Raw genomic sequence first — 13,342 nt, 5'->3', positions numbered from 1 at the left:
GCTGAAGCACGAGAATCTCTTGAACCCGGGAGGTGGAGATTGCAGTGAGCTGAGATCACGCCACTGCACTCCAGCCTGGGTGGCAGAGTAAAACTCTGTCTCAAAAAACAAACTAAAAGGCATATTTCTATGGCTTTTAGAAATATGAATATTTTATATTTATATTTATATTAATCATATTTATATTTTATATTTATACTAATCATTTCTAGACTTAAAGCTAAGTCTTCCTAGGTTGTAAAAATGCTTACCTACTGAGGGACGAAAGTACTATCCCAATAGTGGATTTTGTGATGGACTAGAGATTGTGGCAGGGGCGTGGTAGGGTCTGGTCGGCCCCCAATGGGCTACAAGGACCTCTCCTTACAGGTATTGAGTCAAGAACACTGGGTATCAGTGGAGGATGTGCCTGTAGCTCATGTTCCTGGATCTAAGCATGTGCAGTTTCTTTATAAGTAGTTTTTAAATTGTGGAACATAACATGTACTCAAAAGTGTATAAAGCAAAAGTACAGCTTAATTATTTTTATCACTAGTTAACAAACACCCTTACAATCACCACCTGGGTCAAGAAACAGAGCATTGCCAGAACCCCAGAGGCTTGTCCCTGTCCCTTCCCAGTCACCATGTGGTCCCACCCTCAAATACAATCACTTTCTTATTTTTCCTGTATACATTTACCACCTAAATATGCATCCAAAATACCATTGGCTACTTTTGCTTTCGAAAAACTTTATCTACAATGGAATCCATAGCACATACCCTCTTGAACCGGCTCCTTTTGCTGCCATGTTTGTGAGACTCATGCTCCTTGTGTGTAGGTGTCACTGTGTAATTGTCATGGCTGTATGGCGTTCTACCCAATGGCTATCCTTGCATTTTTTAACATCCATTCTCTTCCTGATGGGTATGTCGGCTGATTCCAGTTTGGTGCTATGGTGAGTATTTGGCTGTGAAGATTCCTGGCCATGCTCCCTGGTACACATGACGGCCATATCCAGGCCCTGATGTGGGACTGGCAGGTTAGAGGACTGTGTGTCTTCTTCTCCAACAGTTGATGCCAAGCCATTTTCCAGGTTGGTTCCATCAATTCGCATTGTTACTAGCAGTGTATGCAAATCCCCCTCCCACAGTCACCTTTGACACTGGTGCTGTCCATCTTTCTAACTTCTGAGGCTCAGATGAGGGTGCCGCAGTGACTCCTTTGGGTGCTGATTTGCATTTCTCTGGTAAGTGAAAAGTGGAGCACTTTTTGATAAATACCTTGCTCCCCTGCATGTCATCTTCTGTGAAGTGTCTGTTCACATCTCATACCTTTTTTTATTTAACTGAGCTGCTCTAATTCTTTTATTATTTGCAGGAATTCTTTCAGGTATAAGCCTGTGATTTATTTATTTTTGTATAAGGCATGGTAGGCAGAATAATTCCCTGCCCCCACCACTGCCCCGCCAAAGATGTCCTGCCCTAATACACACAAAGTCAGAGCCTGCAAATACCTTCCATGGCAAAAGAGACTTTGCTGATGTGGTTAGGGATAGAGACCTGGACATGGGAGAGGATCCCAGATTATCCAGGTAGGCCTAGTCTAATCCCATGAGTCTCAGGAGTGGAGACCCTGTCCCGTGGGGCTTGGGGGGAGAGGGGACAACGGATGAAGGGTCAGAGAGATGTGGTGCTGCTGGCTTTGGGGTTGGGGGAAGGAGTCCCGGCCAATGAATGCCAGTGACCCCTGGGGCTGGAAAAGGCAAGGAAGCAGGTTCTCCCCTAGAACCCCGGAAGGAGCCACCACTGCTGAGTCCTGCCTGCTGGCCCAGTAAGGCCCAGGGACTCCAGATCTATCGAGCCAGGAGGTGGCGAGTTCTTGTTGTTTTAAGCCACTCCATTTGTGGTGACTGGTTGCGGCAATAGTAGAAAACTAAAGACTTGTGTGCCGCACCGTGATTCTGCCCCTCTGGCCTTCCTTTGGTTCCCTTAGTGTCCTTCGGTAAGTGGGAGCTCTTGATTTGAATGGAGTTACACTTGCCACATTCCCTTTGATGCTTCTTAGGTCGTGGTTGAGAAATCTCCCCTGGCCTGGGAGCTGGAGAAGCCCCTTCTCCATCATCTCCTAGAAGCCTTGTGCAGCTTTTCCCACTGAGGTCCACGGTCCCCTCTAGCTGAGGTCTGTGTGTGGGAGGAAAGCCTCTTCGGAGTCTTCTCTGTGCAGGTGGCTGACCAGGCGCTCACTTAGTGAGTGCTAAGTGTTTATCTCTTCCCAGCAGCCAGCCAGCCCAAAGCATGAACTCTGCCGCGGTGGGAAGCAGAAAAGTTCCTACTAAACTTTCCCCCTTTTTAGTAAGTGTTTTCTGGACCCCAAAGTGACCTTTTTCAAGAAGTGTGAAGTGTTGTGAGTGAGGCGTGGGGGGATGGGGGAGGCTTGGGGGTGGAGGTGAGGATCGCCCTGTGTCAATTACTGGAGGTGGACAATCCTCGCAAAAGTCACTCAACCTCCCTGAACATCGGTAGTGCCATCTGCTAAATGAGGGTCCTGACTCTTCCCGACTTACCAAATTCCAGGGAAAGACCTGCCATGCAACAGACACAGGAAAGTGATCAAAACCACTGGTGTTCAAGAAACACACATTGAAGCTGGTAAAACTTTTCTGTCCCAAAGTAAACATATTTAGAAACATAATTCTCCCTCTGGTGAGGTTGTGGGCATGTGGCGGTTTGACTGAGCTGGGGGCAAAGGGGCAGCTGTGGGTGTCATGGGAGTGTGTCTGGCTGGGGAAATGGGGTGACTTCCAGGACGCAGCACTTGTGGGTGTGGCCTCCCCACTAGCAGGTGCGTGTGGAGGGGTCCTGGCCCGTCTAGGCGGGCCGCACCTTCATCTCTGACACCTTGTAGCTATATTTGTACCCCTTCCCCGCACTCCAGTTGATACCATTGGCATAGCTCTCATGGGGTCCCATGAGGTAGAGACCATTGAGGTTTGAAGCATGACAGTTGGCGTACCACCAGGCTCCCTGGAACTTCTCAGCACAATTCAAAGAACTCACATCATTGTCTTGGTCTTTGGTGGAGAAGAAGTTGTTGTTGTGGCCCGTTAGAGAATTACCTGCTCACAGAAAATGTGGGGTTTGCAGATGCCGGAAAAAGCCCTGCCACTGTGAGACCCTCACCACATCCTGCCTCTGAGCAGAGCCAACCTCACTTTAGCAATGCATGAGCCGAGGTACAGGTGCACAAATGACCCACCCAGGCCTTGGAGGAAGGGGAAGCAGGAGGCAACCTCTGGCAACCTGGTCTGGAAATCCCTCTCCACAACCTGAGGCCCCTGCTCCAGCAACCGCCTGTTTCCTCCAGGGCTCCCGCAAACTGTCAGGCCTCGTGCTCTCTCCTGGAATGACCTCCCTCCTCCAGCCTGCGCCGCTCCTTCCGGTCTCTCCCTACGTCCCCTGGGGCCCTGGTGGCCCTTGGTAGGTTCAGGACAGCCCTCACCTGGGGGCTTCTCCTCGATCTCAAGCCCTGAGCCCGAAGCTCATCCCTGGCTCCTATAGCCGAGAAGTGTCACCCCCTGAGCCTCGGTTTTACCACCTGCAAAATGGGGGTGACCTTCCCTGCCCTGCTGCCTTCCTTGGAGGTCACGCGTGAGATCGTGCCTGTGAAAGGACTGCACAGACTCCAAGGCTGTCATTTCCAAGGCTCCCCTGGGACTGCCTTGCTCCATGGAGCAGTTAGTTACACAGACTTCCAGCTGCAGCAATTCTCAGCGCCTTTCACGAACGAATGTGCACTGGGAATTCCCTAAGCAGACGCCCTGTAGGAAATGCCTCCCCAAATCGTGTAGCCAGAGACTCCTTTTGGTAAAGAATGTCCCACAAGGCTGGTGTTCCATGGAGCACAGTTTGGGAAACAGCTCCAAGGCACCCATGAGAAAAAGACGTTGTCTTCCAGGTTTCAGCAGTGATGCTGGTGGGTCGTCTCAGCCCTGCCCAGACAGCTCACTGTGCAGAAGACATAGCCTTAGGAATACCAGCCGCTATGTCCTGTGAGCCCCATGCTGTACAGAGACACAAATGCTAGTGTCTGCTTGATAGATGGAGAAATGGGATTCAGAGAGGGGAGGGCCCAAGGTCACCAGGGGAGACAGAGCCAGGTTCTCTCTGCTTTCCAAGCCCCACTCAGGCCACCCAGCCCCAAGCAGACACTCACCCGCACTGCCCCCGACAAAGGCTCCCAGTACCAGCTTGTACTTCTCTGCCTCGCCGGCCACCTTGAATGATTTGTACTTAGCAAACTGGTGGTTGCCCTCAAAGTCCACCAGGTCTACACGGAGCTCGCTGCTTCCTGTTGGAAAAAGATTTTAAGGCCCCAGCCTTTAAGATCTTTCTGTCACCAGGCATGAGGGCTGGGGATGGGTAATTTTTTTTTTTTTTTTTTTTTTTTTTGAGACAGAGTTCTGCTCTTGTTGCCCAGGCTGGAGTGCAATGGCACCATCTCAGCTCACTGCAACCTCCGCCTCCTGGGTTCAAGAAATTCTCCTGCCTCAGCCTCCCCAGTAGCTGGGATTACAGGTGTGTGCCACCACACACAGCTACTTTTTTTTTTTTTTTTTTTTTGTATTTTTAGTAGAGATGGGGTTTCACCACGTTGGTCAGGATGGTCTCGATCTCTTCACCTCATGATCCACCAGCCTCAGCCTCCCAAAATGCTGGGATTACAGGTGTGAGCCACGGTGCCCGGCTGGGGATGGACACATTCTTAAGGGATGTCTGAACGTGGCATCCAGGAAAAAAATCAACCGGAAATGTCAGAAAATCCCTTGTTGCTATCAGGCCCTCAGGGATGGCTTTCTGTTTCTAAACACGTTTCCCGTTATTTCAGAGAACTGAACATGCCCCACCGGAGTTCACTGGGTGGAAGGGAGCATTCTTTCATTTTGAAAGTGTACCTTCTCCTTCTAAGGGTTAGTGAGCCACTAACACAGCAGTAGGCGAAGCTATAATTGTAGTTTCTTTTGCAGGAATTTGAGGCACCTGAGTGGATTCCTTCAATCATGCCACAGGGCAGTGGGCAGGGATAATGGACCAGCCATTACACAGACTGCCTCAGGACCAGCTGTGAAACTCATCCCCTGCCCCAGAGGGTTGGGGGGAGGCCCTCTCACTCAGATGAGTGCAGCTGTGGGGGGCCTGCTGAGGCGTGGGCTGGAGGAGGCGAGCGTGGGCTCTCCATGGGACTAAGATGCCAGCTTCAGAGGCAGATCAACAGCTGGAGATGGGGGAAGGCTACCCCAAGCCCCAGTGGTCTCTCTCCTGCTTCCCACTCTCAGGATCTAAGATGCCAGTAGGACCAAGACCTGAAGAGGCCTTCAGCCCAGGGCTCTAACCGTTTCCCTTCCCGATGTTGCCGGAGCCTGCGGCAGGGGACGCAGCCCTTAGAGGTCCCGGTGCCACCTGAGTGTGCTCAGGGCCCAATCCCCTGTGGGCCAAGAGGTGCTTATGTTGCAGATGGCCCAGGCCTAAGGAGCAGGAGCACCTCAGGGCCCCCCAACCCCTGAGCCGCGGCAGTGGCCCTACCCTGGGCAGTCAGGGCGTGGATGTTGTCGTTCCCCAGCCAGAACTCCCCCAGCTGACTGCCGAAGCCCTGCTTGTACGCGGCCCAGTCCCGATAGAAGTCCACAGAGCCATCCATCCTCCGCTGGAAAACCTGTGAAGAAGCCAGGATACAGAGTTAGGCGGGGCAGGCCGAGGTCCCACAGCACCGGGGACCCGCCCTCCAGAGGAGCAGCATTTGTAGTTGGCAGAGCATCACAGGCCGGTGCCACACGCACGCCCACCTGTTCTCCTCACAGACTCCACAGGATGAAAGAGGAAATGCGGTCTCAGAGAAGAGAGGCAACAAGCCCCAGGCCACACAGCAGGAGAGCACCGGTCCCCTCCCAGCCTCCCCGATGGCCTGGACTTTTACCCACGGGTCACCTCCCCCATCATCTATGATTGTCCCTATCCAGGGGGATAGAGAATTCCAGAGTGTGTTCTCCCACCAGGTGTGCAGCCTGGCCTCCGGGACTCCCAGGCTGACCACCTCTGCCCAGCCCCACACTCACGGTCCAGCCCCCTCCGTCCGTGTCCATGTCACAGAGCACAGTCAGGGGCCGGCAGTCGGGCAGGTAGATGGTGTGCCAGCCGCTCAGGAAATGCCCCCGGTCTAGCAGGTCCTTGCAGTTGCGTGGGCCTGGGAAGGGAACCCGGGGAATGGCTGCAGGACGGGGGCCCTGGGCAGGACAGGGACAGTGGGAGGGAGGCCCCGGAGGGAGGAGCAGGGTCACAGGCTTCTGTGCAGACCGAGCATGACTCCGAGGCCTGGACAGGGACACGGCCCCCAGGGCCACACAGCTGTGATGCCCACGCCCAGTCTGCCGACCCTCCCACCTCCCAGTGTCTCCCCCACCTTTGCCTCCTGGGCACCCGGCCTTCTAGGGTAGATAATAGTAGAGCCCAGGTTGTCATGGAAGTGATTCAGGCGATAGCTGCCCATTACTCAAGTGATTGAGGGGGGATGATAGGTGCAGACAGGGTTCTGTCCTTAGATTCCGTAGCGTGAACGTGTGCAGCTGGCCCCAGGGGTGGGGGCAAGGCTTGGGTACCGAGGTCAGGGTGTGATCAGTCACCTGTCGCACACGACTGAGACCGCCCAGCATCTCCTGTGTGGGGAGAGGAGACACTTGTCATAAGCTTGAAATCAGAGCCTTCGTCCTGGTCAGCCCCAGTGGCTCCCTGAGCACAGAATAGAGAATGGGCAAAGGCAGCTCCTCTGATATCTCCAGGACACATGGCACAGGCCTAGGGAAGGATGGCCAGACTCGACTTCCCCAGAGGCACCAGCCACACGGTCGTCCATAGGCCCCTGCTGTGCAGCTTGAGCTGGGTGGGCTGTGGCAGGCGCTGCGGGTCCTGCTGGACGAACTGGACCCCTAGTGGGGCCTTCGCCACTGATAACAGTGGAATAACTCTTCAAGCCTGGCAGGGTCACTCCAAGCCTGCCCTGCCTCCGCCCTGGCCTCTGTTTCTTGGGACTCAGGTATCGGCGGACCCTCAGCCCCCGGCTCCGGTTTTCATTTGTGTTTGTGGATGGAGCGTGGGACTGTGTCTTAGAGTCTTGCACATTTGGCTTTTTTAAACTTTTACAATTTTTGCATAAATGAGCATAAGTAAGACAGAAATTGAAATATTGAAGTGTCACCATCTATGCACTGATGTGGTCCTGCTGGCCACTGGGAGTGACTGCTGTAGACACCAGGGTTTGAGCCCTCGTGGATTCTGACAACAAAGCCCGTTGGACTCCTTCCACCCCTCCCTACCCACAGCCTGGATTGACAGGGACGTGGGCGGTGGGCGGGCAGACTGAGGCCTCTGAGACCCCTCCCCTGGACAAAGCCTGCAGAGGCAACTGCCTGGGTCCACGGGTGGCTCACCTTTCTCTCCACGCATCCCCTTCTCTCCTCGGTCTCCTGGAGGAAGAGGCAGGATAATGAGCTTTTGACCCCAGATGTGTGGGCCACGGAGAGGCTGGTCCCAGGGTGGGCTCCTGGCCTGGACACTGCATCTCCCCAGCCCTGCAGGCTCATTAAGGCATCACAACGCCCAGGTCTCAATGGTGGGGAGGGGCCCCGAGGCCTGGAATATCCCAGGGTCCCTGTCCGTCTGCCACTGTCTTTCTCTCTCTGTTGCCGTGTCTCTCTGTGTCTGTGTCTGTGTCTGTGTCTCTGTCTCTCCCTCCCTCATTTCATTACAGACAGCTCCAAGGTCCCTGCTCAAGGCCTCCTCGCTGTCTGTCCCCTGGTTACCTTTGGGCCCCACTGGTCCTGCCTTTCCAGGGGCTCCAGGGAGACCGCGTTCTCCTGAAAATTCCAAAGACATATCACTGAGAAAAATGCAACCTAAACAATTCTCCCTGGAAATCTTTGCCCCAAGTGGTTAAGTCCTGACCCTCCCCCACTCTGCCTTGAACCCCTTCTGGTTCTGCCTTGAACCCTTAGAATTGCTAGCCATGGATTTAGCCTGGGGGTGACTGCAGATGGAGGTGAGGGAGTGATAGAGGGGCCTGCACCCCACCTTGGGCTCAAGGCAAGGTGCACCTTGCTCCTGTTTGTGCCTTGGGAGCAACCTGGGTTTCACACTCTGTTGACCATAAGCCTGGGCCCAAGTCACCCTCACAGAGCTCTACTGCCTAGCAAGGGACCAGGTTCTGGAACAAAGAATGCGTCCTCAGAGAGCCTAATCCTACCACGTCCCCACACGGAGAGGGTGGGCGCCACGTGCAGCCGCTGCTGCCAGGGAGGATCCGGTTCCACCGTGCGCCTGAGCTCCTGGGGTGTCACACAGCCCTCCACGCGGTTCTGGCCAGAAAGGTGACCCTCCCGTCCCCGATGCCAGCCAAGAGGCAGCCCCCAGCCCGCTTGCTGACCCCAGTGGCTGGGGAGAGTGTGTGGGGGCTGGTTCTTGCTTTAGGGTACATTAGGCAGCCATGCCCACTGGTAGAAGCCTGGTTCAAGGGAAGTCTGAGCCAGACTTGATTCTTCTCCTGCCAGGGAAGGGCTTCCTCCTCAGTGTTTCCTCAGCAGGGGATCGAGACCGCACTCTCAGGTCCAGCCTGCGGAGTGGGCACAGAGGACCTGGCCCCGGACACCCACATGGAAGCCTGGACACGTCAGTGAAAGTCCAAGTCATAGGGACATTTGAGCTTGTCCCATCTACACTGGGACATCCCCACCAAGTGCTCCGCAGGCATCATCGTGAATGCCTCCAGGCATGGGGAGCTCACCCCCTAAGGCAGCGCCCTTTCTGAGCTTTTGTGCACGTCTGCCTTAGGCCATGCTTAGGGGGACCCAAAACCACCCAAGGCAGGTGTGTGCTGTTCATTCTCCCATGTTCCCTGCAAATCCACATGCAGAGCTCAGGGCTCAGGATTCGGGTGCCCTCTGTGCCCTGAAGTAGACCAGTCCAAGTCCCAGCCCCACTCCTAACTGGTTTGTCAAGTAGGAAAGCCTCTGACCTCTTTGAGTCTCAGTTTTCCCATATGAGGCAGGTGCAGAAGAAAGCGTTTACCTCGATTTTCAGGTGAGAAGATGGAGGGACATAGAGCTTAGAAGTCGTGCCAGTAGCCGAGCAAAGCTGGTATTGGATCAAGGACTAGGAGACAGAGCTACAGAAGCATGTCCAAATGTGAGCTCATGAAATAGTTAGGAAAGACACTCCCTCCATTTCAGAACCCTGTTGGGCCCTGGGAGTCAGCTCTGTTCCTGGCTCTAGCAGGGGCCCGACCCAGGCTCTTGATCTAGGAACCATGGTTGGGGTGTTGCCCAACTCTGCATCCAGTTTCATAAAGAGAAAGAGCCAGTGCCCCTGCCATGCCTGGCCTCCCCACCCGGCCCACACCTACCTCTCTCTCCAATGGCACCTGCCTCTCCCTTTGGCCCTGGGGCCCCGGGCAGCCCTGGGCAGCCTCGGAGAATGGTGAGCTTGTCAGAGCCCTCCAGGCCCACCACCTTCACCTCTGCAGAGAAACACAGGTGCCCACTCAGTGCCTGGCCCAACAGTGGCTGGGAAGTGAGGTTTTCTGCTCTGCTGGGGCCTTGGTCTGTCCTCACCCCTCAGGCACTGGTGAGGCGGAGATGTGATGGGGGGCAGAGCTCTGGCGTTGGAGGCCACCCCGACCTAGGGGAGCCCCATCTCCTCAGTGCTGTGTCCTGCAGCAAGTAACTTAACTCCTCTGAGCTTTGTGCCCTGGGCTGCCAAGCAGGGATAATAACAAGGTTGTGGCCAGGATTTGGTTAAAGAATGTGCATTTTAAATCTCTTATTGTAATTTATGGCATTTAGAAAGAGCTTAATAAACAGTGGGCACTTTCAATAACTAATGACAATCAATATTTCTAAGAAACTTGGGGAATTGGGGCTGACAAAGCATTTTCCCTCCCAGACCTTGGGAATGTGATTGTAGAATTACTGGGCTGGAAGGGGCCTTCTAGGTCCTCTGGAGAGGGGCAGTGTGGCGTCCAAGGACACAGCCAGGTGTGGCACAGCTGCAGCCAAACCAAGGTTGTTTACTTCTTTGAAAAAATATTTTTCATTTTGTTCATTACAAAATCTACCCGCCCTGCTAAGGGCGCTCTTAGAGACCGTGGAACGGAGCAGTGCTCTCACCGGAGACATGGCACTGCCATTTTTAGGGTATTTCCTTTCTGTGTTTCCAGTCCTCCTTCCACTAGAGCAGGCTGTAATTTACTATTTATGTTTCCTTCATAAATATGTTTTCAGCCAGGGACACCAGGCCGTCCTTAGGAGCAGTCTCTTGCTGAGCGTCACAGAACCACCTGCTCCCGAATCAGCGAGGGAAACACCTCACCACCGTTCAAACCCTTGTCCCTATCAACTGATTGCGACTCTCTTGGAGGAGAGCCAGAAATCTGCCTTTTCAACAAACCCCCCAAGTCCGTGTGGCAGCCACCGTATTAGAGGGTCTTACAGTGCCTCCCTGGTAAGCCCGTAAGAAGATAAAGTCAACAGTATTTTCTTCCTTCTCAGTGACAGATTCCAGACCCACCTATGAAGCTCCAATGGGCAAATCCTGGGCTTTCGAGGCAGACAGACCTGGTGACATCCCTCCCCTATCCCTCCATGACCCTGGGCAATGCCTCAGCTGCCCTGAGCCTCCACGTCCTTGCCTGAGGATAAAACAGATCTGTTGGGCATCTTCACAGGAAGATGTGCATAAAAGGTTTTGCCTGGGACACCCGAGTGTCAGTGAGTGGGGTTGTTACCAGCTTTTAGGGACCAGAAAACCCAGGTCTGTCTCACCTGGACACGTGTCCGCCGCCTGGGCAGGCAGGTTCTTGATATGCAGGAACAAGACTAGCAGGACAGCAAGCCCCTGGGCCATGGTGGCTCCACTCAGCTCCATGCTCTCTGGCCTTTGACTCTGAAGAGTCCCCCAGCTCTAACAGGGCAGAGGAAACCAGCTCTCGCCTTGTGCCACAGTTTCTCAACTCCCTGGGGGACACCCACTTCCTATGGGCTGCTTAGTTGCACCAACAGGAGGTATGAGGTCATCTCAAAGGATGTTTCCTTCCACTAGGCTCCAGCAAGATGCCCACCCCATTGGGCTCTCTTCCCCAGCAAAGACACCCTGCTCCCAGTCCAGAGAGCTCCTGAGACTCCTCTGCTGGAAAGCATCGGCTTTGCTTGTGGCTTAAGGAGAACACAGCCCCTACACCCCCTTTCCATTCCCCAGCTGTCCCCAAGCAGTACTCGGAAACCTTGACCTTAACCTTGGGGGATAAGGAAGGTTTTGCTGAAGACGCTTCCTTGCCTCATCTATTCCCAGAAAATTCAGGGTTTGTCCGTCATCAGGCGCTTATCATGGATGGAGAGGAAAAAAATGTTGAGCACTTGTTATGTCCCAAATACTATTTCCATCATATCATCTTGCACCAGCCCCATTCGGTGGAGTAAATTATTTGAAAGTTACAGCTGGAGAAATTGAAGTCACTCCACTAGTAAGAGCCAGGCATTGGACTCAGTTCTGTCTAATGCCTTGTAGATCACTGGGATTGCTCATTTCATCTGAAGGTGGGGATGCGTCTTGTTCCCCCAAATCCCTGAGGCCATGTTCCTACTCCGCATCTTGTGCTGTGAATCATGCTTAGCCAGGACACGCTGTGGACACTTTGTGAGGGATTTTTAGAACGTATAGAAATAGTCACTAAGGAGAGTCAGATGGTAGCAGGACTAAGGAGCAGGGAGAGGTGTTGTTTTGTGGTTTGCAACTTCTCTGAGCCAGCGTGTGTAGGCTGGATTTCCAAACTCACGGGCTCCCCTGGTGGGAGAGAAGTGGAGGGGCGGCCCAGGGGTGGGGGATCCAGGAGAAACAGGACCTTGTGTCCAGGCTCTCTGGGTACCACAACAACTCTCGACTGTGTGTGTTTGTGTGTGTTGGCTCCAGCCTGTTGAGAGACAAGGGCAGGAGGCTTCATTGCCTCAGACACCGCTTAGTGTCCCTGAGCTACTGGCCCAGGCGGGAGAGGTCTGGGTGTCAGTGGTGGGGCCTCCTTTCTTGGAGAGGATCCAATTCAGGAGGAGCACTCACCTGGGATTGGGTCAGAACAGGGAGAAAGCCAGCAGGTCTGTGCCCCTCAATTCCATTTGCCAGCTGCCCCCTGGGTGTGAGGGGACCTCCTCTTCCTTGCAACATCAATAGGTTTATTTCAGGTGAGAAGTCAACACCACCTTCAGATATCAAGTCAATGTTCCCAAGAGTACGTGAGCCCAAGAGTATGAAAGAATGCAAGATTCTGGCAAGTTAAAATATCTTAACATTGGATCAACAAAAGTCATTTGATTCCTGGCAATGGCAGTTTAGGTATTTGGGGGCATCCTATTAAGGACAAACAGACAAAACCTTTAAAAAGAGATTTGCTCGAAGGCACCGTCAAGCTAGCTATGTAGTAAAGGATTACTTTGCCAAGCTCTCAGGAGCCACAGAAAAATCTTAGAGAAGTGAAACTAGTAGTGGGGACCTCTTTTTGCACAGGGATTTGCCAATCTTCAAAAGAGAGGTGAGAAGTTGGGCAGTGATTACACCATCTTGCAGAGCTGAAGGTCAAAGACTGGGGCCTACGGCCTGCCAAAGGTATGGGTTTGGGGTTGGCTTTCAGAAGGGCTGCACCCTAGCAATAGGATGAGTGAGCAACAACCAACCTTCACAAGGGCTGCAAACTGGTTTTGAGACATCTAAGTGTCCCAGGAAAGGAATCTCAACTCCTGGAATTATTGCTGATGCCCCCAGGCTCCTCGCTGAAAGAAACAAAAATCTTCTCTGAAGGAGAATGACATCATCCCAGGTCATTATTTCTGCAAAGTGTTTAATTTTTTTCAAATGAAATGTTAAAACACAATCAACGATAACCAGGCTCATGGGAATAAAAGACAATGTGTATAAGGACCAACAGAAACAACAGAATATAGAAAGAGGTCTTTGGAAGCTGTGGATACTGAAGTTACAATATAATTAACAGGGAAAATGGAAAACCATCCTCAGAGACTGAGAACAAATAAGGATGCTTGTCATCACCACTGTGGTCAACATTGTATTGCATGTCACTGTCCAGTGCAGTAGGCAAGAAAACAAAACCATGAAAAGATTGGAAAGGCAGACACAAAGTTGTTATTTTCAGAAGACATGATTGAGGATGTAGAAAATTCTAGAGTTTCTACAGATAAACTAGCAGAATAAAAAGTTTAGCAAAAATCAATTGTGCTTCTAAAAACTAGCCTCAAAGAATTTAAAAATGAAATTTA

At 52.8% G+C, this 13,342-nt stretch overlaps 1 protein-coding gene across 2 annotated transcripts; it reads right to left on the bottom strand.

Annotated features, from left to right (window-relative positions):
* Positions 1 to 496: 496 nt before the first annotated feature.
* On the bottom strand, positions 497 to 10,998 carry FCN1 (ficolin 1). 2 transcript variants are annotated; one of them, XM_001170643.7, is made up of 9 exons: positions 10,844 to 10,997; positions 9,427 to 9,540; positions 7,832 to 7,885; positions 7,460 to 7,495; positions 6,656 to 6,688; positions 6,092 to 6,219; positions 5,562 to 5,691; positions 4,195 to 4,329; positions 497 to 3,097 (listed from the first exon to the last, which is right to left on the bottom strand). In XM_001170643.7, exons 1-9 carry the CDS (start codon positions 10,944 to 10,946, stop codon positions 2,850 to 2,852), a joined length of 981 nt encoding a protein of 326 aa, XP_001170643.1. In that variant the 5' UTR covers positions 10,947 to 10,997; the 3' UTR covers positions 497 to 2,849. The 2 variants fall into 2 exon arrangements, with proteins under 2 accessions (XP_001170643.1, XP_054514469.1); XM_054658494.2 differs by lacking the exon at positions 7,832 to 7,885 and having other exon boundaries at positions 10,844 to 10,998.
* Positions 10,999 to 13,342: the final 2,344 nt, after the last annotated feature.

The sequence above is a fragment of the Pan troglodytes genome, chromosome 11 (assembly GCF_028858775.2).
Source record: "Pan troglodytes isolate AG18354 chromosome 11, NHGRI_mPanTro3-v2.0_pri, whole genome shotgun sequence".
In the NCBI taxonomy this organism is placed as follows: domain Eukaryota; kingdom Metazoa; phylum Chordata; class Mammalia; order Primates; family Hominidae; genus Pan; species Pan troglodytes.
This window is presented reverse-complemented; position numbering and strand designations above follow the sequence as displayed.

Excerpts from the sequence above, each read along its gene's own strand:
- FCN1 (XM_001170643.7), bottom strand. The coding sequence starts at position 10,946 with ATGGAGCTGAGTGGAGCCACCATGGCCCAGGGGCTTGCTGTCCTGCTA. Across the intron at positions 7,496-7,831 it reads AGGACCAGTGGGGCCCAAAG|GAGACCGAGGAGAGAAGGGG; the intron begins GTAACCAGGGGA and ends CTCTTCCTCCAG. Across the intron at positions 3,098-4,194 it reads CTTTGTCGGGGGCAGTGCGG|GTAATTCTCTAACGGGCCAC; the intron begins GTGAGTGTCTGC and ends TTCTGTGAGCAG.